This window comes from Balaenoptera borealis (genome assembly GCF_965194805.1).
Source record: "Balaenoptera borealis genome assembly, chromosome: 12".
Taxonomy (NCBI): Eukaryota; Metazoa; Chordata; class Mammalia; order Artiodactyla; family Balaenopteridae; genus Balaenoptera; species Balaenoptera borealis.
Window position 1 is genome coordinate 5917357 of NC_138869.1, and position 27593 is coordinate 5944949.

General features: G+C 51.0%; 2 protein-coding genes and 1 long non-coding RNA gene across 5 annotated transcripts; 1 reads left to right on the forward strand and 2 right to left on the reverse strand.

Moving 5' to 3' along the window:
* The first annotated feature begins 344 nt into the window (after positions 1 to 344).
* On the forward strand, positions 345 to 1756 carry H1-10 (H1.10 linker histone). Its single transcript, XM_082345320.1, has one exon. It carries the CDS (start codon positions 695 to 697, stop codon positions 1334 to 1336), a length of 642 nt encoding a protein of 213 aa, XP_082201446.1. The 5' UTR covers positions 345 to 694; the 3' UTR covers positions 1337 to 1756.
* An 8240-nt stretch (positions 1757 to 9996) lies between these two features.
* Positions 9997 to 26621, reverse strand: HMCES (5-hydroxymethylcytosine binding, ES cell specific). 3 transcript variants are annotated; one of them, XM_082345304.1, is made up of 7 exons: positions 26547 to 26621; positions 25904 to 26112; positions 18756 to 18899; positions 17844 to 17969; positions 15355 to 15536; positions 12130 to 12322; positions 9997 to 10667 (listed from the first exon to the last, which is right to left on the reverse strand). In XM_082345304.1, the coding sequence occupies exons 2-7, from the start codon at positions 26084 to 26086 to the stop codon at positions 10431 to 10433; spliced, it is 1065 nt and encodes a 354-aa protein (XP_082201430.1). In that variant the 5' UTR covers positions 26087 to 26112; positions 26547 to 26621; the 3' UTR covers positions 9997 to 10430. The 3 variants fall into 3 exon arrangements, with proteins under 3 accessions (XP_082201430.1, XP_082201429.1, XP_082201431.1); XM_082345303.1 differs by having other exon boundaries at positions 26472 to 26551; XM_082345305.1 differs by lacking the exons at positions 25904 to 26112; positions 26547 to 26621 and adding an exon at positions 25748 to 25897.
* Positions 22985 to 25733, reverse strand: LOC309607140. The gene is made up of 2 exons (XR_014232281.1): positions 23546 to 25733; positions 22985 to 23113 (listed from the first exon to the last, which is right to left on the reverse strand). It is a non-coding gene; the product is annotated as an uncharacterized lncRNA (long non-coding RNA).
* Positions 26622 to 27593: the final 972 nt, after the last annotated feature.

The window sequence follows — 27593 nt, forward strand, 5'->3', positions numbered from 1 at the left end:
TGACGACCGCCGAGCTCCGGGCCGCGGGGCCTCCCCGGGGGCCCACGCTATTCGGCCCTAAACGGGGTGCCCCCCTCCTTTCGCGCTACCGCAGCCTAGGGTGCGTCCCTCCGTTCCCCTCTGCCGAGCCCTCCCTGGGCGCGGGCCGCCTCGCCGCCGTGCCGCAAGCTCGGGCCCTGTCCGGGGCGCACGGCGACGAGCGCGGCGGCGCCGGGGAGGCGCGGTCTGGGAAGCCAGCGGCCGGGGAAGGGGCTCCAAGAAGCACAAGTTGGCGCTGGCCCCGGACCAGGCTGTTGTTGTTCTCAACGTGGTCCGCCGTAGAGCCATAAAAGCGGAGCGGGGCGCCCTCCTCGCCAGAGCCCAGCGCGCACGCCCAGCAAGCTCTGGCGGAGGCGGCAGCGACGCTCGCGAGGCCGACTAAACCCGCTCCGAGACGATCCCCGCTCTGACCGCCTCGCGCCGGACTCCTGCGCTCCGGCCGCCCCCGCGCCGGCCCCGGCTCGGGACCCCCGCTCCGGCCGGCCCGGCCCCCACCCCAGCCCTGCCGCCCGGCCCCAGGCACGGCCGCGGCCGCTCCCGCCTGGAGCCGCCGCGCGCCCCCAGCCCCCCGGCGCCCCCGCGGCCCCTCGCCTTCCTCTTCCCGGCGCGGCCCCCGGGCTTCCGCGCCCCGCCCGCCACCAACCCGCTCGCCACCATGTCTGTGGAGCTGGAGGAGGCCCTGCCGCTGACGACCGCCGAAGGGGCGGCCAAGAAGGCGGCTAAGGCCACCGGCTCGACTTCGCTGTCCCCCTCCAAAAAAAGGAAGAACAGCAAGAAGAAGAACCAGCCCGGAAAATACAGCCAGCTCGTGGTGGAGACCATCCGCCGCCTGGGCGAGCGCAACGGCTCGTCGCTGGCCAAGATCTACGCGGAGGCCAAGAAGGTGGCATGGTTCGACCAACAAAACGGGCGCACCTACCTCAAGTACTCCATCAAGGCGCTGGTGCAGAACGATACGCTGCTGCAGGTGAAGGGCACGGGCGCCAACGGCTCCTTCAAGCTCAACCGCAAGAAGCTGGAGGGCGGCGGGGAGCGGCGCGGAGCCCCGGCGCCCGCCTCCGCCCCGGCGCCTGCTGCGCACAAGGCCAAGAAGGCGGCCCCGAGCGCGGCCGCTGCGCGGCGCGCGGACAAGAAGCCCGCCAAGGGCCCGCAGCCCGAGAAGCGCTCGCACAAGAAGGGTGCCGCCTCCAAGAAGGACAAAGGCAGCAAGGCCAAGAAGGCGGCAGCCGCGGGCGGCAAGAAGGTGAAGAAGGCAGCCAAGCCCAGCGTGCCCAAAGTGCCCAAGGGCCGCAAGTGAACGCGGGGCCCCGGCGCCCACTTTTCCACCCCGAGTGCACGTAGGTTTTGCGCGGGGCACCGGCCCGGGCCGCCGTGCGCGCTCCGACTTACGGGGACCCGGCCCCGCGCCGACCTGCCCATCCCCCGCGTGGGAGCGTTTTTTTGTTTGCTTTAGATTTTTGAAACGGCCCTGGCGGTGCCCCTATTGGCTCTCGCCCTTGGCAACGGCTGCCGCCTTGGTTACCGGGCACCGAAGGCCGCGCCGCGCCTGCGCGCGAGGACGAGGATGGCCGCGCAGCCCTTCCCGCCTCCGCCCTCCCTGCCTCCGGGCGCGCGCCGAGCAATCGCGCGGGGCGCGGGGCCGCGCGGCGCAGCTTTTTCTCGTCGCCTTTTTTGGGACACAATAAATTGGGCACAATAAATTGTTTAAACCTTTGAATCGCTCTTGTTTTCTTCCGAGTGGAGTAGGGTTGGGCGCGGCCGCCTCGGGGCTTGGGCTGGATGGGGGGGTGGGTCCCCAGCACCCCGGATCCGTTAGAGGTGCAGGCCCGGAGCCCGGCACGAGCGGGGGCCGGTTGGTCCCCAAGGAAGTGCGGAGTTTACCTTGGTAGATGAGAAGCTGGGTCCACCGCCTGGGGGGGGGAGCGGGGGCTTTGCGGGGTCTGCGGGTTAGAGACCCTCAGGTCTCACAAAGTCACCGCACGCTGGGCCTTCACCGAGCCTACTGACTCCGAATTCAGAGAGGCTTCGTGTTGCTGTGACAGGGACAGTGGAGCCGGGTTCTGGTTCACTCACCACTAACTGAGGTGTAGTCTGAGCAAGGCTCTGACGCTCCCGGAGCTTGTAAATTAATCTGGAGTGCACACGGGACCCAGAGGATTACAAATTGGCAGGAATGACCTTCAGCCCTGGGACACCCTCCCACCCTTTGCGTCCAGCATATGGAATAGCTGTGCCTCTAATTGGGCACTAGACTTGAAGCCTATTCTGACAGATGTTCCTGTGAAGGGACAACCCTGCAAAACAGGGAGAGCCCTGGAGCAGTGGAAAGCCAGACAACATTCTAGGGTAGTGCACACGCACAGACCAGGCTGAGCAAGTAGGTGAGAGCTTCAGGGGATCTCCGCTGGAGAAGAGCCCCTGGCCAGCAAGTGACCCTGCCCATGGCCTGGCAGCCACTACCCTCCTCTGGCACACAGGCTGGGTAACAGGGCAGACCCTTCCCACATTGGGCAAGTGGCCAGCCAGTGCCACTTCAAGTCTCTCTCCACCCTCCTGCAGGCTCTCCCCACTGCTTCCTGCCGCAGGGAACTGCACGGCCAGCTGCCAGTGTGTTATTGCCCTGCCCTGGCCTGGGCCCAGGGGACCCAGCAGCGGGCCGAACCAGCACAGGTGCCTGCCCTGCCCAGGCTTCCAGTCAGTGTGGGAGAAGTGGGGAGACAGAAGTCACAGGGGTACCACATCATTGCCCTCAAGGCAGAAGCTCAGAGAGAGACACTTGAGAGCCAGATGGGGCCCTGATCTGGCTGGCATTAGGGCAAAGGCTGTTTTCAATTCTTGGGAACTCCACCCACCTTGCCAGCCCATATCCTGGCCACTTACTGATAAGTAACAGCTTCATCTACTTTGCAGTTTTGATTTTGGGGCAGTGTGCCCCGTGCCCTGCTGCAGGGCCACCGTGCCAGCCTCAGCCGGTCCCAAGCTGCCTGCAGAGCCAACCAATAGGCCACCAGCAGCCAGCAGCAGTGAGAGGCCGCAGCCTCCCCAGGGTTCTGGGGGATGGTGCTCCTGACCAGCTTAACGGGAGCCCTCCCATTCCACACCCTCTTTCCCTAAACCAGAAACCAGAAACCCAAGCCCAGATGCCACCTGGGCTCACCCCAGCTGTCCAAGTCAGCATCTGAGGCTGGGGCCTGGGGCTTGGGTTTCTGACCCTCTCCTAGGTGGCCCTGAGGTTCAGAGACGGTTGGGAAGGGCTGCAGGGACCTGGGCATGTGGACACTGCTCCTTCCCGCCCAACCCTTCACACTGAGCCACCTCCCCTTCCCAGAGTCCTCCCTGACCAGAGCTCCACCCCTACTGACTCTCTATCCTTTGAAGACATCCCGGGAGCTCCAAGGCCCCAAAGTGCCCTTCAGGTCGGCCTTATTCCGCACTGTCCTTCCAGATTTCCCACTGAAATCCGCCCTTCACTGCTCACACCACTGGCTCTTCCAGCAGCCTCTCGCTCTGATGCTGCTGCCCACACCCTCCTCCTGTCGCCACCGCCCCCCTCCATTCTCTGAAGACTTAGCCTCTGGCTTGTTGTCCACACCGAGGCCTATCTTCTCCACTTAGCATCTCTCATTCTTGTGATAATACAAAGCACTTTAGTTTTCTTCTGGGGACAAACCACCCCCTTACTCTCAGGCCACACGGCTCTGGGGGGTCTGACCCGTCCAGTCCCAGGGATGGTCACACGACCAAAGACCTGGCTGTTGAGTGTTTAGTCTGTTCCTTGGCCACAATGATTGGAGAAACTGGTTCTTGACCCCAGTGAGTTCAATGAGTCAATCCTGAGACTTCCTGGAACTAGTGAGAAAGAGGTGCTCTCTCACCCAGGATCACTAAGGGTAGGGACACTGGGGCCAGAGCTGCCAGTGGCCATCTTTGTCAACACATAGGGAAAACCCACCTGAAAAAAGAGCCAAGACATAAAGGTGGAGCCAAGAACTAAGGACATTAATGCAGCGTCTGGATCCAGCCATGCCTGAAGCTACACAGACCTGGCTATTCTGTGAGCTGATACTTGCTTTTCACATAAGCTAGTTGAAATTGGGTTTATGTCACTTGCAATCTGGTCTCTCATTCCTTTAACTCACTTTATCCTCCCATGCCTATATCCTGGACCTTGTCATCTATTCAAATTGCTCTTCCTCAAAACCACTCTCCTAGGGTCCCACTCTCCTCCACCCACAGGTCCCCCACCTTCCCAACTTGCTCACTCAGACCCTTCGGCCGAGCTGCATCTCTGTAGATGGGTCCCACATCCTGAAGTTGAATGAACACTCGGCGTGTGCCAGGCACTCTGAGGAAGGCTAGAGACCTCAGCCTCAAGACAGCCCAGTGAGGGAGATGTTCCAACACTCACCTTACTGGTGCTGAACGTGTATTTTCTGCCCTGACACCACACTCAGCTCCTGCACAGAGCGGGGGAGCCCATTTACTTACTGTGTCTCTTGGATTTGGCTTCAAGGGGCCTCAATTCCAGGTGAACACTGAAGGCACGTGACACTGTGAGGCCCTGGAGGAGGTAACCATTGTGCAGCAAAGGAGACAAAGGACTACGTGGTTTTCTTGTCTGTACGACAGGGCACAGCAACAGCCCAGGCCCGCACCCACTGATGGAGGGGACTTGGGTGCGGGGCCCGCAGAGGATGAGGTCAGGGTTCTGGGCCTGGGTCCACCATGGTCTTTTCTCTGGGGCAAGAGTGTTCTCTCCAAGCCTCAGTTCCCTCATCTATAAACAGAGGCAAAAAAGATTTCTCTTACTCACCTGCTGACCAGGGCGGTCTGAACACACCACCCCTGGCCAGGGTCTCAGGTTTCCGTCTCCATTCCTCGCACCCCTGGGGTAGCGCTCTCTCCTCCTGTGAAGCCGCCTCCTTCCTCTCACAGGGCTGGGACCCTGCCTCCCTGTGAATCTCCTCAGGGTCTCGGGTCTACCCTCTGCGCTCCTGGGTCCTACTTCTCCCTGGGCCCCGGACACCTCTGCACACACTGCAAAAGCCCCTTTCCAGGCCAAGCAGCCCGAGCGACCCAAAGAATGGGGTCTCCACCCATTCAACTGCTGGGGACCAACCCAGCTAAAGCTGTCCTCTGCCAGGACAGGGCCTGGCACTGAGCACAGGACTGAAACCCATGTCCATGTTGCCTCTGACCTTGGCGATGAGGGTATCCTGCAGAAGCTGAGACCTTTCACCCAGAGCTCAACATGTCCACACCTGGCCCAGTAGTCAGAAAAACTGAAGGAGAGTCCAGGGCAAGTACAGTAATTGCAGGCCCAGGTGCCACTTCCCAACAAGGAGGTAAATCAGCAGCTCACCAACCAAAATGGTTGCTTCCTTCCAAATCTGGCAAGAATCTGCCTGTGGCCCACGCTACCGGGAAACCTAGAAGCGAGGGCGCTCTGGGAGAGGTAGCGCAGTGCAGCCAAACTGACACAGTACGAAGCCATCATGATTCCCCACTACAGAATGGGTGCGTGTGAACTGCACCAGGGTCTCAGACACAGAGGTGCACAGGCCCCAGGCCGGGCAGGACAGCCTGCCCAGCTGGAGGACACAGGCCCCCCTGAAGAGTCCTGCTGATGGTCTCCAGGCAGCATTGCGGCGGAATGTGGACAGAGCTTCCCACCTTCTCAGACCTATTAGGAGCACCTGTTTCTGATTTCCCCTCCCGAGGCATGGAGGGGCGTGGGCCATCCAGGGAGGCCTGGCAGGAGGGTGCCCCGGCCGGCAGTGGTCCCACACCGGGGCTCAGACATCAGAGCCGCCTCCTGAGAATTTTTTTTTTTTAATTATTTATTTTATTTCTTTTGGCTGCGTTGGGTCTTCGTTGCTGCGCGCGGGCTTTCTCTAGTTGCGGTAAGCAGGGCCACTCTTCGTTGCGGTGCACGGGCTTCTCATTGTGGTGGCTTCTCTCGTTGCAGAGCACGGGCTCTAGGCGTGCGGGCTTCAGTAGTTGTGGCGTGCAGGCTCAGCAGTTGTGGCTTGCGGTCTCTAGAGCACAGGCTCAGTAGTAGTGGCGCACGGGCTTAGTTGCTCCGCGGCATGTGGGATCTTCCTGGACCAGGGCTTGAACCCGTGTCCCCTGCATTGGCAGGTAGATTCTTAACCACTGTGCCACAAGGGAAGTCCTTCCTGAGAATTTTTTATGTGGAAACTATAAACTTCTTTTTGTGAAACCTCCCACTTTTAAAATGTGGGCTTAGAAAAAGAAATACTCCACCTCACACCCATTAGGATGGCTACCATTAAAAAAAAAAAACACAAGTGTTGGTGAGAACGTGGAGAAATTGGAACTTTGTGCCCTGTTGGTGGGAATGTAAGATGGTGCAGCTGCTGGAAAACGGTATGGAGGTTCCTCAATCAAACGTAGAATTGATCCAGCAATTTTACTTCTGGGAACATACCCAAAAGCACTGAAAACAGTGACTCAAAGAGAGATCCCATGTTCATAGCAACATTATTCACAACAGCCAAAAGGTGGAAGCAACCCAGGTGTCCATCAAAGGATGATGGATGAACAAAGTGTGGTCTCTACACACAATGGAATATTATTCAGTCTTAAAAGGAAGTTCTGACACTTGAGACAACACGGATGAACCTGGAAGACAGCGTGCTCAGTGAAATAAGCCAGTCACAAAGGGACAAGTACTGTATGATCCCACTTATATGAGGTCCCTAGAGAAGTCAACTTCACAGAGACAGAAAGTAGGATGGTGGGTGCCAGGGGCTGGCGGGGGATGGGGAGTTAGTGTTTAATGGGGTCAGAATTTCAGTTTTGCAAGATGAAAAGGGTTCTGGGGATGGATGGTGGTGATGGTTGTACAATAATGTGAATGTATTGTATTTAATACCACTGAACTGTACACTTAAAAATGGTTGAGATGGTAAATCTTACGTCCTGTGTATTTTATCACAACTAAAAATAAATACTGTATGGCCCAAGCAAAATCATGTGTGACTCAGTGTGGCCTTCAGTCCCCACCTTTGCGATCACTCAACTTGATCTTCTATGTGGGCTGTTCTTGCTGCTTCACGAGACAAGAAGCTTCGAATGGTGGTGTCCTGATGGAGCCGGAGCCAAAGGACGCCACACAGTGGTGACAGCAGAGACCAGGCTGCTCGTGCTGAGGGCCTGCACCAGGGTGACCACCTCCTCCCACAGGGCTGTTCCTAGGACCCCAGAGCCTTGCTCAGTGCACCCTGCACATATGTGCTTCCTTATTCTCACTCACCTCCTCTTGCCTCTCCCAGCCCCTGGCTTTCTTCTGGCTGTCTCCATCAGGGGCAAAAAGTGTGGCACTGGGGCCCTGCCCCAGCCTGGCTGCCCTATAAAACTTTTTGTGTTATTCAGTGTGATTATACAACCCCTTTCACTGAAGCCCCAGCTCCTCCAAACAGTCCTTTAGCTTCCACTGCCCGCTGGGAGTGTTGCCTGTGGAGCCTGCAGCATGCCTCTCTTCCCTGGAGCCCCGGGACACAAGGGGGACCCTCACCCATCACCACATGAGGGACACCATGACAAGAGGTAGGTTCTCAGTCTCCAACAACCAGCACCTGTGGCTGTGGGATCCTGGGAGTTCAACTGTGAGCACCCACTCTCCTGATTCAGAGACGGGCAAACCAAGTCTCAGAGAGGACCAAGGACTTGGTCAGTTTTGTATGTACTAGAGACCCTTCCATGCAGCCCGAGCCAAAGCTCCTTTCCCCATGGAATGAGGTTCCACACCTCCCATCACGGAGTGCTCCTCATTTTGGTTGAGAAGAGGGAGAGAGTCTGAGGCCACGCATTACCCTCTCTGGTTCCCACCACCGACCTACCCTCTGGGCTCTCCTGGCAGCAAGCAGGGTCCTGTCCAAACTCTCCAAACTGAGACACCGTTCCCAGGCCAGAAGCCCCTCAGATTTGCCCTCAACTTACCTATGCCAAGCTGTGCGCTGTGGGCCAAGCCCCTCCCTTGCCTGCGTCTGTTCTGTTTGCTTCTATACAAAGCAGGACTGTGCTTCAGGTACACAAGCTTTGCAGGAAGAGATGGATCCAGAGGGACCGCAGACAGCAGCAGGGGAGACACCCATCTACTAGAATCTGGAGTCTAGGGGACCCTCTGCCTGCTCTAAGGCTGCAGAGCAGGAAAGGGTCCCCTAGGCCTGGAGCCAAGCCTGGTCATCGTGCAGGTAGGGTGGGGTGAGGAGGGCCTGCCAGCCGAGAGGGAGCCCAGCTGAGAGGCCAGACAGCCTCATTCAAGAGCTGTACCTCCTGCCCTGAGAACAGTTGGGGGTCCTGGTCTACTAGATCACACCACGAAAGGAGACCCAACGCAGCCAAAAATAAAAATAAAATAAAAAATGAATAAATTAAAAACAAAAACAAAGGGCAGGACAGGATGCTATGCTGCTCTAACAAGCAGGAGTAAGTATTGGCAAAAGGTGGGAAAATGGTAATCACATGCCCCTGAAACTAGTGAAAATTTGGAGAGCAACTTGGCAATACCTAGTAAAGCTGATGACTCAGATAGGGGGAAAAAACTGCCAAAGGAAATGCCCAAGATGATACCATTTATGTAAACCTGAATATCACAAAACAATGTTTTGATACAAGAATGTGCTTTTAACATCACATTTATGTCAAAGTATAAAAACCTGAATGAAAAGGACACAGGCTCTTGAGGACACTCTATTCTGCCTCGTAAAAGACCCCACCAAACTGAAAACCCTGAAAAAGAGTGGGGAAAAGCGAGGAGAAACAAAGGGAATTTTACTTCGTCGCTCATTAAACTTGAAGCAAATACGACAAAAGTCGTTAACAGTCAACATTCTGGTAAGGTATCTGTATCTGTAAGATCTCTTACTACAACCCCGTGCCAAAGAGCCCAGAGAAAACTGCAGGCCCCGGGAAAGCGCCCCGCGCCCCTCGCGCCGAGGTTGGTTTCCAAACCCCACCCGCCAGTCCCCCGCCGCCGCCGCCACCGGAAGAATTTGGAGGCCTAGGGTCTGGAGCGGGGATCCCGCCCGCCGGCGCCACTCGTCCCCATTGGCAGGAACAGCGCCGGGGCCCCGCTCTGATTGGTGAGGTTGCGATCCCTGATTTGCATAGGCCCGGCGGCGGCGTGCGCACGACAGCCTGTGCGCGGAGGCGCCCCATCCCTCCCGCCGCCAGGACTGCGCTTGGCGGGTTCCGTCTCCCGGACGCCCGGAGGCGGGGGGGAGGGGGCGTGACCGGCGCGGCCCTCCTGGAGGCTGTCCCCAGACCCCTGGGAAGGCCCCTCGGCCTCGGCGCCCCCACCGTGGGCGGCCCGCTCCTCGCCCCCCGAGGCGTGGCATCCGGTTAAGCCTGGAGGGCTGCGCGCGCAGTTAGTGCGCAGCTACGTTGCAGGAGCCTTTGCAGGCCTCCCGTTCACGTGGGCAGAAAGCGGTCCCTGCCTTCACGGACCCAGCCATCTGGGTGGGGAGGCGTACAGTCACAACCACCCAAACATCTAATTACAGAGTGACTGGTGCCTGGGACGAGCTTGCAGAACAAACCGCGGGGGCGTTGACCAGGCTGGGCCGGATGGCCCCCAAACCCGTGTCACCCTCCGTGCGCCGCTCCACCCAGGGGCCGCGAACCTGGGCAGGGCTCGCACCCAGATCCTACGCTCCCCATGCAGGGGTCTTGGCCTCTGCAACCCCTCGTGTTTGGCAGGCACTCTGGCTGGTTTTAAGCTAAAAGATTCGGGCAACTTCCAAGTATTACGAGTGAACAGAGACTCAATAAAGAGCGCCCCACCAAGCCTTTTTGTTGTTTCCAGAAAAGCAGTTTTGTCCACAAAAACCCGAATGCCCCACATTGTGACAAAACCATTCCCTAGGACTATGCCAGGAGAAAACAGTGAGATCCAGAGTTCTTCCCACCAGCAGCATTTTCTTAAATGTAAACAGTTTATCAAACACTTTATTCAGAAAAAAATACAATGTTTTAAGAACTTAATTCCAAAGCACTGAAAAGAGCCAGAAGGCTAAACAGAAAACAGCCTCTGCTAAGCAGTACCAGGGGACGCTGAGAACTGCCAGCAGGGTCAGACTCTGAGGGAAGGTCCCCGCGGTTCCAGGAGAGAGCCGTGGCCACAAGGGCCCCCCCCCCCCCCCCCCGCCATCATGAGTTGACGGTGGTGCCTCTCCCTTTTCCCAGGCTGCCCACCCACCCCACTGGGGGTTCCCAGTCACAGTCAGGACAGCCACTCCCCCAAGAAGCCACAACTGTTAACTAACACTGTGCTACCTCCTCCAAGCCACACCCACCCCCCCAACCTGTCGTCACCGTGGTGTTCAGCGCGGCGCACCTCGGCCTCGGCCTCTGGAAGTCCTGCGCTACTGGGTGTGAGGCCGCTTGGCCACAGGCTCCTCCTCCTTCTCCCGCTTCAGCCATCGCTCCAGGAGGTCAGCGCCGCCTCTCTTGGGGGAGAGCGGGCTCTTCTTCAAGAACTGGCTGGACCACTGGGGCACATCTGACTCTGCCTTTTGGGGTGTTTTGGTGTCTTGCTTTTTGGGTGACTTTGTGGCCAGCCATTGCAACATCTTCTGGCTGCTGCCACTTGCCTTGAGCTCCTAAGGAGAAAGAAGGAAAAGCTCAAACCACCAGCTCAAGCTTTTGGAAACAGGCCAACTCCAAGGGAAGAAAGAGGGGAAGAGGCATTAGGTATTGACCTCGGCATGGAAAATGTCACCAAGGGCCAGCTGGGGCCCCTAATCAGGAGTGGGAGGAGAGGAGCAGAGTGTGCTCCAAGGGCTGCAAGGAGGAGGGAGCAGCTCTCAGAGGAGGCTTCCCAGAGGAGGTGTGCGGGGCCAGCCAGAGAAGAGGGCTGCTGGGCACTCCAAACACGGGCAGACAATGAAGCAGTGTCAGGGAAAAGTGTGTGCTTCAGCCAAGACCAGGCAGTGTGGGGTGGGGAGGTGAGCTGGAGCGCGGGAGTCAGCCAAGGGCCGAGCGCAGCTCTCTCCCGCGGCACCGCCCTCCACACAGCCCCCTACCAGCCCCGCTCCCTCTGCTTCCTCTACACCTTCGCCAACCCCGGACTGAAGCTTCTGAGTTCACACGATGCCACCTCTCCAGAATGTGAATTCTTTTGGAGTAAAGACCATGGCAGAAACGGGGCAGTGTCTAGTGCAAAAGGAATACATACAATGACATTTTTAGAGACGGGTAATAAAAAAAGTGTCAGGGGAGCAGGAGTTCGAGAGAACTGAAGAAAAAGGATGACACTGACAGTGAGTATGAAAACTTAATAAACTTTTAGAAAAGTGGGGAAGGGGGCAGCTGTTCTAGCCATCATTGTCCTGCACACTTCTCAGGCACCCTAAGATGCCTACTTTGGAACAATCAGACCCACGTCTTACTTCAGGTCCCTCTATGCCACTGACAAACAGTTGCTACTCCTAAACCTTCACCCCGGGTATCAGCAGGGGCCAGCTTCTGCTCTGGGACTTCCTTCTCACTGAGGCCTCTTGCCTGTTCACCTTCCCTTCAAAATACATCATCTGGATCCCCGCCAATTCTAAGAAGTTAAAGTTCACAGCAGGAATGTTCTCAAATCCCCCTGAAGGGGAAAGAGGATTGGAACTCCTCCATCTTGTAGTTGGGAAAACAGAGGTGCAGAAAACAGACATAAATCACACATCTGGTTGGCGAGAGATACAGTTATGGTCAAGGGCTCCTTTGTCCTTCTCACAATCACCCTCTAGATTAGGAATCCTCAAACTTGGCTTATTATCAGACCCACCAAGGCAGCTTCTTAAAGATACAGAAGCCCAAGCCCAGCCCTGAATACTGAAGCAGTAGGTCTAGATAGAGGCTGGCATTTCCATTTTGCAACAGGTCTCCTGAGGACTCCCGAGTCACAGCCCGCTTTGAGAGTCACTGCCCTGGTCCACCTTGCCGTGCACGAGGAAGGTGAATCTGGGGTGGTCTGTATTCAGTCTCTGATTGTGCAAGGTCACAGCATGAAATGAACAGGTCACGCTGACGGCAGGCAGAGAGCTCAGGAAGGACTGTCGCAGTCAGAGGCCCTACCTTTCTGCCCAGCAAGCGGAGAGGAAGCAGGCACTCAGGAGTGTTGTTCCGGGAGCTGTTCACCACGGAGGAGACTCGGTGGAAGGTGATGTTCTCCGTGGGGTGAATTAACTTCAGAGCTTCTTGAGCTGAGACCTCCCCGAAGTCCAGCCACATAGAGACTGCCTCCTCTCCATCTAGTATGGCAGGCATCCTAGCCCGTGCGGTGAAGACAGTGGTCGGGAGACGGGGGGGGGGGGGCGGGGGGCGGCGGGGAGAGGCCTGGTCAGCTGAAGCGCAAACTGCCCCAAGCAGCAGCTCACCCTCCCTCCGCGCCTCACGTGCCAGTTGCTGCCCGGTGTCCCCCCCACCCCCCCACCCCCAGGGACCAACAGGGCACAAAACTCAACACCAGGAGACCCAGCTTAACAGAGTCAGATGGCAAAGACAGTGCCCCGTGCTATGAGTGGATCCACTCCAGTGTACACGCTAGCAAACTGGTGACCTTTACGACATTCCAGCCTAGACTTAAAGGGAAAATAAACCCTGGAAAACGTGTCTATCAATAATACTCTCCAGCCTTATCACCCATGGAAGATTTGTCTAAGAAAGAGCTATTTATATAATTGTGAACAAAAAGAAACTATGGCTCAGAAAAGCAAAGAGCCTGCCTCAGATGACTCCTGGTACCCAGCAGATGTTAGGAAAAGATCCCTTGTTTAGCCCCCAATTTTATGTTCTGGGCCAATGCAAAGAATGTACACACTTCATTGGTGGGTGGTACAGATAGGAGATAAATGCGTTAACATCTGTTCTAATAATTATTATTACTTCAAGAAGTCAAACATTTTAGTTTATTTTAATTTAATTAATTTTTTTGGCCGCACTGCACGGCTTATGGGATTCTTAGTTCCCTGACCAGAGATCGAACCCGGGCCCTCAGCAGTGGAAGCACAGAGTCCTAACCACTGGATCGCCAGGGAATTCCTCCAAACAGGTACTTTTAAAAAGTGTTTTAAGGGACTTCCCTGGTGGTGCAGTGGTTGGGACTCCAAGCTCCCAATGCAGGGGGCCCAGGTTCGATCCCTGGTCAGGGAACTAGATCTCACACACATGCCGCAACTGAGAGTTTGCATGCCACAACTAAGGAGCCCACATGCTGCAACTAAGGAGCCCACCTGCCACAACTAAGACCTGGGGCAACCAAATAAATTTAAATAAATCAATAAATATTAAGGAAAAAAAAGGGTATTTTAAGATCTTTGAAATCCAGATGCATTTTATGATGAATGGCATCTCTGCACTGTATCACACTTTAATTGGCAGCACTTTATTTTTCTTAACAATGTATAAAATAGTGGTACAAAATCTTAGATTAGATGAAATAGGAATTTATTTTAAGGTGAATTAGCAAAAACTAGAACTATTATATCCCACGAAAGCATCACTTCAGACAGAACGCTTAGGACAAGAGGGGCTAAAATCGGTAATCCAGTGTGTGCAGCACTGCGTTCTTTCCAGCAAAAGATCATAAAATTACTTCTGAGGACACTCAGATCTGGCAAAAACTGTGAAAGTGTTACACAAGTGTAGTCAGTTCTGCTAACGTTTGTTTTTTATTTTATTAAATATATTTTTAAATTATTTATTTATTTATTTGTTTGGCTGCTTTGGGTCTTAGTTGCAGCACACAGGATCTTTGTTGCCTTGTGCGGGATCTTCGCTGCAGCATGCGAACTCTTAGTTGCGGCATGCATGTGGGACCTAGTTCCCTGACCAGGGATCGAACCCGGGCCCCCTGCATTGGGAGCGCAGAGTCTTAGCCACTGGACCACCAGGGAAGTCCTGTAACGCTTGTTTTTAAAATGAAAATCTGTTCCAATGTGATTGATCTATTAGAACATAATGCAGATTTTGCCTTTGCTTATATACGGTTTTGTCTGTGAGAAACACAAAGTGAACACAGAAAACTGCACCCCGCTGAACTGAGCCTTGTAAGAGTACACAAAATGCACACATCTCAAACACTGACGGCTACCTTGGCTCACTGCATATTATCCTCCAAAGTTGTGTTCTGTTCTCATTTTGCATTTGTAAACTTTTCTCTATATTAAAAAAACTATTCATTCAACATCTCAAACATGTCTAAGCTTCCTGGCTCAAACACGCTAAGCAGTGCATGCAAACAGAAAACTTGTAAGTCTTGACGAGAAGCTTGAAATAATAATAAAGCGTCTTGAAAGCAAGAAGAGAACATGTGATATCTCCCGAGCAAGAGACATAAAGGATCCACAACAGTAACAGGGCTGGGAAAAAAGGAACATCCACGGCTGGAACAATTGCAAGAAGTGTTATAAAGTCAATACCAGCCAGGTCTGAAGGAATAGAAGCAATGGAAAGATATGGACTGAAAGCCGAACAGTAAAAAAACTAAAAAACTGGAAGCTTTCTCACAAAGAGAATGCCCTCTCTATACACAAAGACCACACAAACACCACAGAGGTGGCTCCTCTTAGTGCTAGTAATGGCTGTTTTGGTGGCCCCAAACACTGCTGCCATTTCCAGAGCTCTCAGCTGTTGGGAGAAGACATGAGTACAGATGAAGATGCTGTTAGGGAATTTCCACTAGTGATACTGAAGTTAATTGGAGGAGGCCACACATTGGACCAAAATGTTCAGTTTTGATTAAATACGTATCTATTATAAAGGCATGCCTCGAAGGAACAACGTTTCAAAGGCAGAAGAACATGCCCCAGGATTTAAGACTGCAAAAGACGATTATTTTGCAGAATCTTCCTTCTACCACTGCACAATAACACAAGCTGCAACTCTTGCGACACTCACTTCCACAAGTCAGTTTCAGGTCTTTCTAAGGTAAAGTGCCATATTTATTGTAATATCTATGTACTTCTTAACCACTTAATGCATGGAACGATAGTACTGTTTTTACTAGATTCCTATTTTTTTTTTTTTTTTTTACTGTGCCACTGACAAAATTTTTAAGTGTTGTCCCCTTAGTCCCACTTTTCCCGTAAGTCCTATGGTTTTCATAGTGCAATTTTGCATAGTGTGGTGATTTTTAGGAATGCATATCATGTTACAGCCAAACTGACTATACTTTGTGAAGCAACTGTCTTACTTTCCTACTCTCTAAATCTGTGCGTACAGAAGCTGCCTATCTAAAAGCAAAGAGGACAAACCCTGCCCTGAATCCTTTTGGACCCAGGCATGAGAAGTGTGACTTGCCTGTGGTGGATGCCATTCAAGCCTTTGCAAGAATCCACTGTGATGATGGTGTAAGAATACAGGCAGTCTCCTCCCTCCGGGGGCTCCCAGCAGTCAAAGAGCCCGGCCATTGTCAGCGGCCTCCAGTTGTCCCAGACTTTCTCCCAGTCCTCAGGGCCATCTGCAGCACCCATGCTCTCTGACTGGAAGCAAAATCCATGGTAGATTAGATACTCAGCAGCCGCCTTCCCCCCTGCAGGTTGGGTACTATTACAGACTTGAGAGCATGGCGATCATTTTAGAAGTAATTCAGCCCATGCCTTTAGCATGGGTCCTCTTGATCCACTGTCGCAGAAGGAAAGAGGCTTGGTGGCAGATACTCACTGAAGCAATAGATTTATGGCTCCTTAATGCTTTCACAATACAGTTTAACACCTTCAGTGGATATTCAGGCCTTCCATGATCTGGATAATCATTCCGGCTTTCAATTACAATGTTAACTTGAATTAAGCCCAGCTATTTCTAAATGATGCCCTCATGCAATTTCATGCCCCTCTATCTCGCAGAAGCAACTTTCCTCTGCCCCAAAGGTCTTCCCTTCCCTTTTTCATCACGCCAACTCCTACTTGCCATTTAAGATTCAGTTCAAGGCCTAGAATACAGAAAGCTGGAAAGTGTCACCTCCACCCTAACAAAAAAAAAGGTAGAGAATCTAAATAACCATAACTTAAACTCATCAGAGAACTGAGGTCACAGGGCAACCAATTAACCTGAACTTTATGGAAAGACAGGGTCATCCAAGAGGAGATGAGACACCAGTACTGGCTTCCCAGTGGTAACAGAAGGAAAACAAGGCCTCCTTCGTGCAGCAGGTAAGAATTCAGATAAAATTATCATCAAATTGCTCGATGCAGAGTGTGGGCTAGTCTGAGAGCACAGAAGCCCTGGGGGCTGCAGACATCAGGGAAGTTTGCCTCAGCTTGCAGACCACCCTCCACAGGTGCTATCGAGAGAGACTGGGGGCAGGGGACTGGAGAAAGCTTCCTTGCCAATGTGTGCTAGACACGGGGAGCTCTTTTGCCTCAGGGATGGTGAGAAGCCTCAGCTGGTCACTTCTCCTCTAAAGAACAAAAACCTTAAGGGGCCAAGGGGAAAAGGGATAAATCCTATCGCTCCTAAGATACAGGTAAAGACCCCCTGAAGCTGGAAAAGGGCAAAAGAAAAAAACCCTCTACGCCCCTGGGGAAGGAGCAGGATCACTGAGAAAGCTTGAGCCTGAGAGCCAGGGACACAGCTCTGCTTAAGACTGAGACTGAACCAAGACAATGGAGAACTCTCTCCACCTCCCTGCACACCAAATGACAAGCAACAGCAGTCTACCTCTGGGGGAGGGGCAAGAGCATGGAGGCTCAAAGGGACGTAACAACAGCTGCAGGGAGCAGGGCTACTGAGAAAAACCCTCTGGAAAACCAACCCTTACCCTAAACACAAGGTGACAGCAGAGAAATATTTAAAGCCTGTGGTGCACAACAAAACCAAACCCAGTTCAGCTCCGGACAAGATCAACTCAACCTCGGACATTAATGGCCTAATAAAAGAATAAACAGGGACTTCCCTGCTGGCGCAGTGTTTAAGAATCCGCCTGCCAGTGCAGGCAACGCGGGTTCGATCCCTGGTCTGGGAAGATCCCACATACAGCAGAGCAACTAAGCCCGTGCGCCGCAACTACTGAGCCACAACTACTGAAGCCCGCGCGCCTAGAGCCCGTGCTCCACAACAAGAGAAGCCACCGCAATGAGAAGCCCGCACACGGCAACGAAGAGCAGCCCCCGCTCGCCGCAACTAGGGAAAGCCTGCGCGCAGCAACGAAGACCCAAGGCAGCCAAAAAAGAATAAACATATCCATTTCCAGACACAAATATTATTGATCTCAGTCTCTGTCCTATCTACTATGTCTGGCAATCAATAAAAAATTATAAGACATACAAAAAGCCAAAAATAACCAATGAATTGCCAAGATATATAGAAATCAACAGGACCAGACTCAAGAGATTACATTTCCCAAATGCTGAAACTATCAGACAGGAATTTAAGTGTAATTACTATATATATATATTAGCTATGTATTACATATATATATATAATAGCTCTTATAGAAAAGGTAGACAACATGCATGAACAGGCAGATAAGCAATTTCAGTGAAATAAGAAAGAACAGTGAACTTAAAAACAGGTCAATAAAAATCACTCAAACTGAAACACAGAGAAAAAAGAATGAAATGTACATAAGAGAACATCCAAAAACTATGGGACAATATCAAACCGTCTAACACATATATAATTAGAATGCCAGAAAGAGAAGAGAAAATGGGGCAGAAGAAATAGTTGAATAGATAATGGCTGAGAATTTTCAAAAAAATAGGAAAGACATCAAACCAAAAATGCAAGAAGCTCAGAGAACATACCAAACACACAAAGACACAGACACAGATATACACTGCTGATGATACCTTTTCTGTTTTGATTTGGGGGAAGTAGATGAAGTAGGGCTGCGTCCGGCTTGTTCTCTGACATCGCTGCCACTCATAGAAACCATCTGCTAAAACAACACAGCGTCTTCCCTTTCCCAGAGGCACCTGAGGGAAAACATGAGCAAGATATGGTCTTAGTGATGGAAACATGTTTCATGGACTTAAAATCTCAGATCTGCCAATGTGTGACCTCAGAGCAGTTAATTCCTCTGTATGTCACACTTCTTATGTATAAAGTCACACTTACACAGATGTTGAAAAGATTAAATAATGTACATAGCAGGAAACAGGCACTGTGGTAGCTAGTCTCCAAAGCTGGCCCCCCAGAGAACCACGCCTACCAATGTTCACATACTACGTAGTCCCCTCCCTCAGGGATCTCAGGCTGGCTCTGTATGACCAACAGAACGCAGCAGAAGTGACGCTGTTATGATTTCCAAGGCAAGGTCACAAAGCCCTGCAGCTCCCGCCCTGCTCCCCTGGATGGTGAACTCTGGGTAAGCCAGATGCCGTGTGAGATGCCTGACCACCTTGACACCCCCTAGCAGGCACATGGAAAGGCCTCCAGTTGTTCTACTCATCCCAGCTGACGTGTCACACATGTGGGTTAAGAAGCCACCTGGGACATCCAGCTGTCATCTGACTAGAACTACATGAGAACCTCTGGTTGAGTAAAAACTGTCTAGTTGAGCCCAGGCAGCCCATGGTTTATTATGAGAAATAATAAACTGTTGTCTTGGCATGCTTTGTCACACAGTAATAAAGAGAACAGCACTCTACATTAATAACTGGGAACACACTTTGGAACTATTTCTCAGGTATATAAGGCACTAATAGTTCTGTTAGATAAAATATCAGAATATGTGCCTTTTCCCTAGACCAGCTACCTACCTTAAAGGACCGTTTCTCCATTATGGTATCACTACGACAGTTGCTAGTGTTGTACTGCAGCTTGGAAGGATCAGCTTCTTTAAACCAAGATGGGACCAAGCCCCACCGCATGGGAGCAATGATACGCTCAGATGAGTCTGCGCCCTGCCACGAAAAAGGTTAAGATCCAGTGAGGAGATCATAATGAAATTTAGAAAACCTAATTCAGTACATGCATTACATTACTACTAGTATCAAAATACAAAGAGGATTATTAATAGGGAAAGATTCTACTTGAAAACAATTTTAATGACGTATCATGATGTGAGTAATTTGAGTTCTCTAGCAACCATATTTATTAGAATGTATGACATTCTGCTTGGGTAGGATGGGGGATACAAAGAGCTTTAATTTCTGTAAACTTTTAATGAGTGCCTACTGCAGGAGAGACATAGTACCAGGCCCTGCACTTCACATGGCCCCAGCTCTCAAGAAGCACACGTTATAGGCAACCATCATACAAAAAGGTACATGCTATGATTAAGGGATACATAGGGTAGTATGGGGGCACATGGAAGGTGCTTAACCTCAAAGGGCTTGCACTATAACTCGTGAGGCCACACAGACATTAAAAATATGAAGTGATAAGATACCATAGGCTAAGGGCCATATAAGTGGTACACACAAGGAGTGTCAAAAAAGTTCAGTGGAGAGTGATCTGTGAGAGATGGAATGGAGAAGTATTATCAACTCCTTGGGAAGGGCAGAGGGGAAGGAATAGGGTGAGGTGGTTCTTGGATTGGATCCCACAAGAGGTATAGGAATCAGACAGAGAAGAGATGGGAGGAAAGACCAGATATGAAATTAGAGGCCGTGTCAAGAATGTGCAGGAAGTGGTTTTGTGCAGCCAAGTTATAGCAAGCCTGAGGATGCTATTTGTAGGAAGGCCTGCTTACAGGATTGGCCCTCAGTTAGGATCTGAGAACTTGGATTTTTAGTGTTTCCACCTTTCCCTAACTGATAAAGATGGTATACTATGCCTACTTTGGGCAAAAAATGAGGTTTATGCTGAGTACCTGCTTTCCTTCTAGGAGTCTAGAACTTTGGTACTTGCCAGGCAGAGAGTGCCTAGATGACCAGCCCCCGACCAAAACCTTGGGCCTAAGTTTCTAATGGGTTTCCCTGGGCAGAAACACTGCACGTTACTACATTTTTCACTGCTGGAGAGAAAACATGCTTGGTGTGCCCCCTCACAGGAAGGAGAGACGATAAGGAAGCTTGTGCATGAATTTCTCCAGATTTCTACTTGTTTCTTTTCCCTTGCTGATTCTACTGTGTATGCTTTCACTGTAATAAAGCTTAGCCACGTCACATGCTGAGTCCTTCGAACGCACCTCCGAATGTGGGGGTGGGGTAGTCTTGGGGCCTCACCCTCAACACATGGTTGTTAAACTTTTTTGGGGTAACTGGTCCCTTGAGAATTTGATGAAATCTATAGATTAAAACGCACACACACACGCACACACACTATTCTCACGGTGTACTACACTGAGTTGGAAGACACCAGTGAGCAGAGAGTACATTTTAGGTTCTACTAGGGTGGTACAGTAGGTCTGGTGACAGTAGTGAGAATAAAAGACATTCAAAAGATAGAAAGAAAAAAGAAGAAAAGAAATTGTGGTGTCAAATGGACAAAGAAAACAGCGATGATTAAGTTTTCAGGCCCAGAAGCCTGAAATAATGACGGTGCTATTGAACAAAAGAGAAAAATCCGAAAAGAGGTTTGATGTGGGGAAAGATCACATGCTGAATTTCAGGTAACAGCGGGAAGTCTGTGGCAGCTTAGAAAAAGGGTCCCAAAGTCTTTGACGCTTCTCCCATCAAGAGCTGTGTGGGGGACCTATGTGCCCTTTTCTTGAATCTGGACGGGCCTGTGACCTGCTTCTATCCAACAGAATGTGGCACGAGTGACACTGTATGATTACTAAGGCTAAGTCAGAAAAGGTTTTTCAGCTTCCTCCTTGTTTGCCGAGACACTGCCTTCGCTGCCCTGAGCTGCCATATAAGAAATCCAGCCACCTTGGTGAAAAAGCCCAGGCTTTGTGGAGAGGCCACATGTAGGGGCTTTGGTCAAAAGCCCCAGTTCAGAGCCAACATCAACTGCCAGATAAGAGAGTGAAGATGCCTCTATTTATTTATTTATTTTTTGGACTGTGTTGGGTCTTCGGTTCGTGCGAGGGCTTTCTCTAGTTGCGGCAAGTGGGGGCCACTCTTCATCGCGGTGCGGGGACCGCTCTTCATCGCGGTGCGCGGGCCTTTCACTATCGCGGCCCCTCCCGTTGCGGGGCACAGGCTCCAGACGCGCAGGCTCAGTAGCTGTGGCTCACGGGCCTAGTTGCTCCGCGGCATGTGGGATCCTCCCAGACCAGGGCTCGAACCCGTGTCCCCTGCATTGGCAGGCAGATTCTCAACCACTGCGCCACCAGGGAAGCCCGGAAGATGCCTCTAGATCAGATGTTGGTAAACTTTTCTCTAAAAGGCTAAATATTAAGTACTGTAGACTTTACAGTCTTTGTTATAAACGCTATTATAGGGACAGAGCAGCCATAGACAATTGATAAATGGATGTTGCTCTGTCCCATAAAATTTCATTTACAAAAATGATCAGAGGGCCCTAGTTTTCTGCCTCCTGCTCTAGATGATTCTAGCCCCAATGCCTTCTCAGCTGAGGCCCCAGACTCCAGGGAAGAGACAAACCATACCTGCAATGCCTTCTCCTAATTCCTCACTGGTGAACATAATATAAAGGTTGTTCTGAGTTACTAGAATAAAATCCACAGACAGAGGTTTACTATGTCCAACAAGCATGTGGAATTAAAGCTTAGGAGAGAGGCAGCATGGTACAGAGAATGGGTCAGCAAACTTTTTCTGTAATGGACCAGACAGTAAATATTTTTGGCTTTCTGAGTCCACACAGTCTCTGCTGCAACTCAACTCAACTCTGCCACCGTTGGTAGTGTGAACGCAGCCAAAGACCAAGTGAGCATGGTTGTATTCTAATAAAACTTTATTGATAAAAACAGGCAGTGAGCCAGATTTGGTCTGAGGACCATGGTTTGCCAACCTCTGGTATAAAGGAAAGAAAACGGCCTTTGTAAGAAGACCCTGGTTCAAAAGTCCCTTCTCTGCTACTTATGAGGTTAGATGTGTGGCATGGAATAAGCACACTAATTGCAGTTTAATATTTTTTGAGGTTATGATGAAAAAGAAACAGCAAAATCTTCTATACAAAGGTGACTGGTAAAGCCATTAGGATAAAGTTTCTTAGAGAGCAAATCAATCACAGGATCAAACCTGGGGGTACAAAAACAAAAAGGAGAAATGAGGAAAAAGTACAGTCCAACGAAAAGTTCCTAGAGAGATAAAAGCAGAATGAAAAAAGTTGAGAGGATGGAATTCCAAGAGGGGAACTGTCAGTAGTAGTGTCTTAGAAGGGCTTCCCTTTTTTTTTCTCTTAAATTTATTTGGCTGCACCGGGTCTTAGTTGCAGCACGTGGGATCTTTAGTTGCGGCATGCGGGATCTAGTTCCCTGACCAGGGATCGAACCTGGGACCCTCGCACTGGGATCGCGGAGTCTTAACCACTGGACCACCAGGGAAGTCCTGGGCTTCCCTTTTGTTTAAAGCTAATTCCTCCACTGTGCTCTTCACAGGATCCTGTCCCACTTCTTTCAATATCTTGCCTGTATTAGTTAATCCCCTTGCCATACAAACACACACACACACACACACACACACACACACATACACAACACAGACCCATTCTTGTTATACATGGCAGGTAGGTTGTACAAAGTTGCCACGAACACTGAAGTAGGGAACACTGAACTGCGGCTCTTAGGGGAAACACCGTTAGGTTGCCAGGAACCTATAGTGACAACATTTTCATCAAGTGATCAATATACAACCCTGTCTTCTGTGTGTTTTTAACATATTTATTATTATATGTTAAACTTTATTTAACATATATTGTTGGTTCATTAATGTTGAATTCATGACCAGCAGCCACAGTAACTCATGCCTGAACGAAGCGTCTCTAACACATGTATTTTCTCTGTAAGGCATATTACGCCCTTCTTGCATTTAGGAATTCTAGCCTGCACTTTACCACTATGCTTGGGGACAATTTTAAACACTAAGATCACCAACAAAAAGCATAGAAATGCAAAAAACATGGCAATAAACAGATCTCAAAAAAGACACTTGTTTATAGTATAAAAAGTGAAACAAGAAAGTAGAACTTCATCTTACTTGATCTCAGTTAGGAATACATATTTGGGTAACTTGAATATTTCACCACTCTGTATGTCCACGAATGACTACAAAAGCATTATGAGTATTATTTTGGGGGTTACAAAGTAGGCAAGTAGGCAAATTTACCAACACAGAATCTATGAAGAATGAGGATCAACTGTACATATGTATACATATATACATACATACATACATACACACATACATACACACATATATACATACACACATATATACATGCATACATACATACATGCATACATACATATATGCATACATACATACATACGTATATACATGCATACGTATATACATACATACATATATACATGCATACATATATACATGCATACATATATACATGCATACATATATACATGCATACATATATACATATATACGCACATACATATATATACATGCACACATATATGCATGCATATATATACATGCATACATACATACATATATACATACATACATATATACATACATACATATATACATGCATGTGTTGCTTCCTCCTTAAAGACAGAAGCAGCCTTTAAAACCAATAAACGAGCTCGCAGGATAACTAAGGAAAAGGTGATCCTGGAAGAAATGGTAGGGTAGAGAAGGAAGGAAGAGAAAGAATGTGTGAAAACACAGAGCTTTTGTAAATCCTCTTTCTCTTCCGGAATCAAATATGTCAAATGTACCTTCCAAGCAGAAGGGCTCCCTGCACAAAGCATAAATGAAAATAAGAGATAACATTATCTCACAGCCAACTAAACAATCTCGCATCAGAAATTTACAAGACAAAACTCTAGATCTGAGGTTCTGGACACGGGACAATTCTGACACCGCCCCCCCCCCCACCTTCACTTCACCAAGCCCGGGGGTGAGGGCTGGTCCACTGGCATCGAGTGGGTATATCGTGTGGGTATTTGGCAATGTCAGGAGACATTTTTGGTTATGATGACCTAGGGAAAACTGGCATCTACTGGGTAGAGGCCAGTGACGCTGCTAAACATTCTACAAGGCACAGGTCAGCTTCCCACAACAATTATCCCACTTAAAATGTCAATAGTGCCAAGGCTGAGAAATCATGCTCGTACGAATTCCACTGATCACCTTTAAGCTGAGTGTGTTCAATGGACAATTGTAAACCAAACCCAAACACAGGGCTGCCCCATACTGGGAGCAATGAATAGAAAGCAGCTTCTAAGCCAAAATACTGAAAATATTGCTCAATATTAGTCATCTTTTCCTCTACCCTCTTGGACTTGTAACCTGAACAGCTGGTAGCACCAGGGGTAGACAAATGAAAGAGGAAGTAACTTGCAAGTCAGTGGCTTCAAATGCAAATGTTACAATCTATACACATGTGCTGACATTGATGATACGGATTAGTGATCTGAAATAGTTCGATTTTCGCTTTACAATTTACGATGTTCATTTTCAGATAAATGAAACCTCAAATATTTATCAAAATTAGGAAACCCTAGCAATCTTTATAAAATTTATTGGAGATGTGGAGTCAAAACATTCCATCAGCAAACTGACATCACTGACAGAAGAGGAGGGCTATGCGTGCTGAGGGGCTCCACCTTCCCCATTCCTAGTTCCAGGAAGTATCCACTGCAGTGGCAACAGTGGACGGGACCTCGGTACCAGCTCTTCCCTCACTGCCTGGGTAACCCAGGACCACTCACAATCTTTCTACACTTCTGTCTTTACATCTGTTAACGTTTTCTTGCAGCTAACATTCATTCTATAATTTTAATGATGTGGTACAAAGAGAACCAAGGCTAAAAAATAAGAAACCTCACACAGTTAATCCTTCTTTCTCTTCAAATTATGCCTCCCTCTGAAACGTTTTATTTTTTCCTTTCCCAGTCAAGGTTCCCCATGATATTGATTTTACTTTGATTTGCCTCTCATTTAAAAAAAAGTCTGTTTAGTTTCAACAAGTATGCATCCACTAAAAATGGCTCGAGAATAAACTATTTCATGTAAATGGCTTCATTCAACCAAAAAGATCAAAGTCATCTGGCATTTTTTTTTTTCTAAAATAATCTGATCCCTGTAACGGAAAAATGAATCTTTTTTGACTATCATATTATCACAACAGTTCTGAAGAGTATGCAGCAGGGGGTATAATCAATTGTATCAAGTGACTTAAGCATTATGGATCAGAAAGAATAAAAATCCAAGATGGAAACAATCAGGATTTTAAAAAACATATCAAGGATATTTAAAATATTTAAGACATGGAAGAACTACTAATTTCTGGAATGAAGCATTTTTATTACACTACAGGTATGCACGCATACAGACACACACTCCCCCTCTTTCAGGAGATAAAGCCAAGAACCAAAACATGATTATAAATTATCGGCCACTCCAACACTACAGAAGTAGATTCTACCAAGATAAAGAATGCAATTAAACTTCATAATACCAAAGCAAATACCTCTGTTCCTAGCTTCAGTAAAAGACAAACATAAAAAGATTGAAGACGCAAGCAGAAAGAATAGAAACTTAAATGTTCAAGAAACGTCAGAGGTGTTTTTAGACTAGCTAGTCTTAGTCCTGCCCTAAGCCCAGAGATTCTGACTTCGCTGGACTCATAAGAGGCATGGAAATCCTTTTTTTTTTTTTTTTTTTTAAAGATATTGAAAGGTCCCTGATGATCAGTGAGGTCTGAAAGACGCTACCTTAAACAGTGCTTTCAAACGCATATGAACCGGGCAGGCAGCAGGGCTGGCGCGCCTCGTGCAGAGCAGCACGCAGCTGGGGCCCCAGGAACAGTGACCCGTCCCGGAGGCGTCAGCACAGGCGCAGCGGCGGGCGCAGGGCAGGTCCGCGCTCACCTTCTCCACGTGCAGCCGGGACAGGAGCACCGGGCTGCTGGACTGCGGGCTCTTGTTGTACGACGGGCAGTACCGGTCCGGGTCCCTCCACTCTGGGAGTCGCCGTTGGCCCTGCCGGTCCCGGTAGGCGCAGGCCCGGGCGAGGACCTCCTTGGGCAGGTGGCAGGACGTCCGCCCGCACATCCTCGGAGCTGCGAACACCGCGGGCCCTGGACGCGAGGACGGGGTTCGAGCGCCTCAGACGCGGGTCTCGGGCCTCGGCCCCCTGGGTCTCCCTCCGCGCCCCGCCCCGCCCCACCCTATCCCCACCCCAGGCCCGCGCGCCGGGCTCACAGGGACACCTCCCGCCCCGCGGCCCGGCCGGGCGAGGAAAGGAAGCTTCTCGGCCGGGGGCTCCTCCTGCCCCGCAGGCACCGGCCTCTCCCGCTCTGCCCCGCTCCCTCCGGGACCGCTGACCCCGAGGACCGCGCCCCACCCCCACCCCCACCCCACCCCACCCCCGCCGCCCGTCCGGTCTCACTTCCCTCTCAGGCCCGCCGCCCTCCCATCCCGCCTCGGCCCCGCTCACCGCCGCTCAGGCCCCGGCCGTCCCACTTCGCCTCCCCCTCAGGCCCGCCTGCCCGTCCGCCCGTCCCCTCCTCACCTCCACCTCAGACCCAGCGTCCGCGTCGCTCTCGGCGCGCCCGCGTTCCCCGCGCCAGGCCCCGCCCCCCGCGCCAGGCCCCGCCCCCAGCAGGCCGGCCCAACCCCCAGCGGCCGGCGGTTCCGCCTAGCGCTGGGGCTTCTTCCCCTCCCGCACCGTGCAGAGGGTTGGGGCTGTGGGACCTGACAACCCTGAAGGAGCCCGAGCAGGAGCCGCTGATTGTCTCGAGGACTCGTCCTCCGTATGGGCCGTTCCCCCGCGGGGTTAACTCCCTCCCAGGGCGAACCTCGGGAATGGGCCGGGAAGGGTCCCGAGGGTGCAGGCTGGCAGAGACCCTAGATGCGACCCGGGGGCCTGCAGCCCCCTCTCCGTACAGCGGGAACCACAACTCCAGGGCACCGGGTTCTCATAGGGGTGAAATCGGGAAATTTTCTTTACTTCGCAGTCCTACTAACGGCCCATAGTTTCGGGCAAAAATTGAAAAACCATCAGGAAAACTGCCATGGATCGCCCAAGTCACTCTGAAACTTCGGTGGGCACCACCACACTTTCCAAGGCCCATTTCCCCACCCTCAAACCGGAATCTCTAAGGGTTGAGGCCTATGTTTTTTAAAAATAGGCTTTACAAGGTGTATTTCAGCCACAAAATTGGCAAACCACCTGGCTTGTGTTTAAAAGCCCAGCAGAGGAAACGAGTGACTTCTGCTCTGTAAGGGCTGTTCCTCCGGCGGAAGTGCACCGGCCACCTCAGACCCGGCACTAGGCAACAGCCAGGTAATCCACCCAAACCCTCCGGCCTCACTCATGTCCTGTAAAAGGAGGGTGGTTTAAGGGCAAAGGCTCAACGCCTGCCAGCTGCTGTCATTCCCTCAGCAAACCTGCACTGCTCCTGCTCCTGGGCATGGGGCTCGGACGGAGGCCAGTGAGAGGGTCCCGCCTCATGGTAAGTACAGTGGCAAAGGGCTGCAGGTGCAAAGGGGACGCGGAGGTGTTCTTGGTGGTAGGGAAGCCGGACCCCTAAGCACGAGTCTGCAGAAGTAGCAGTCA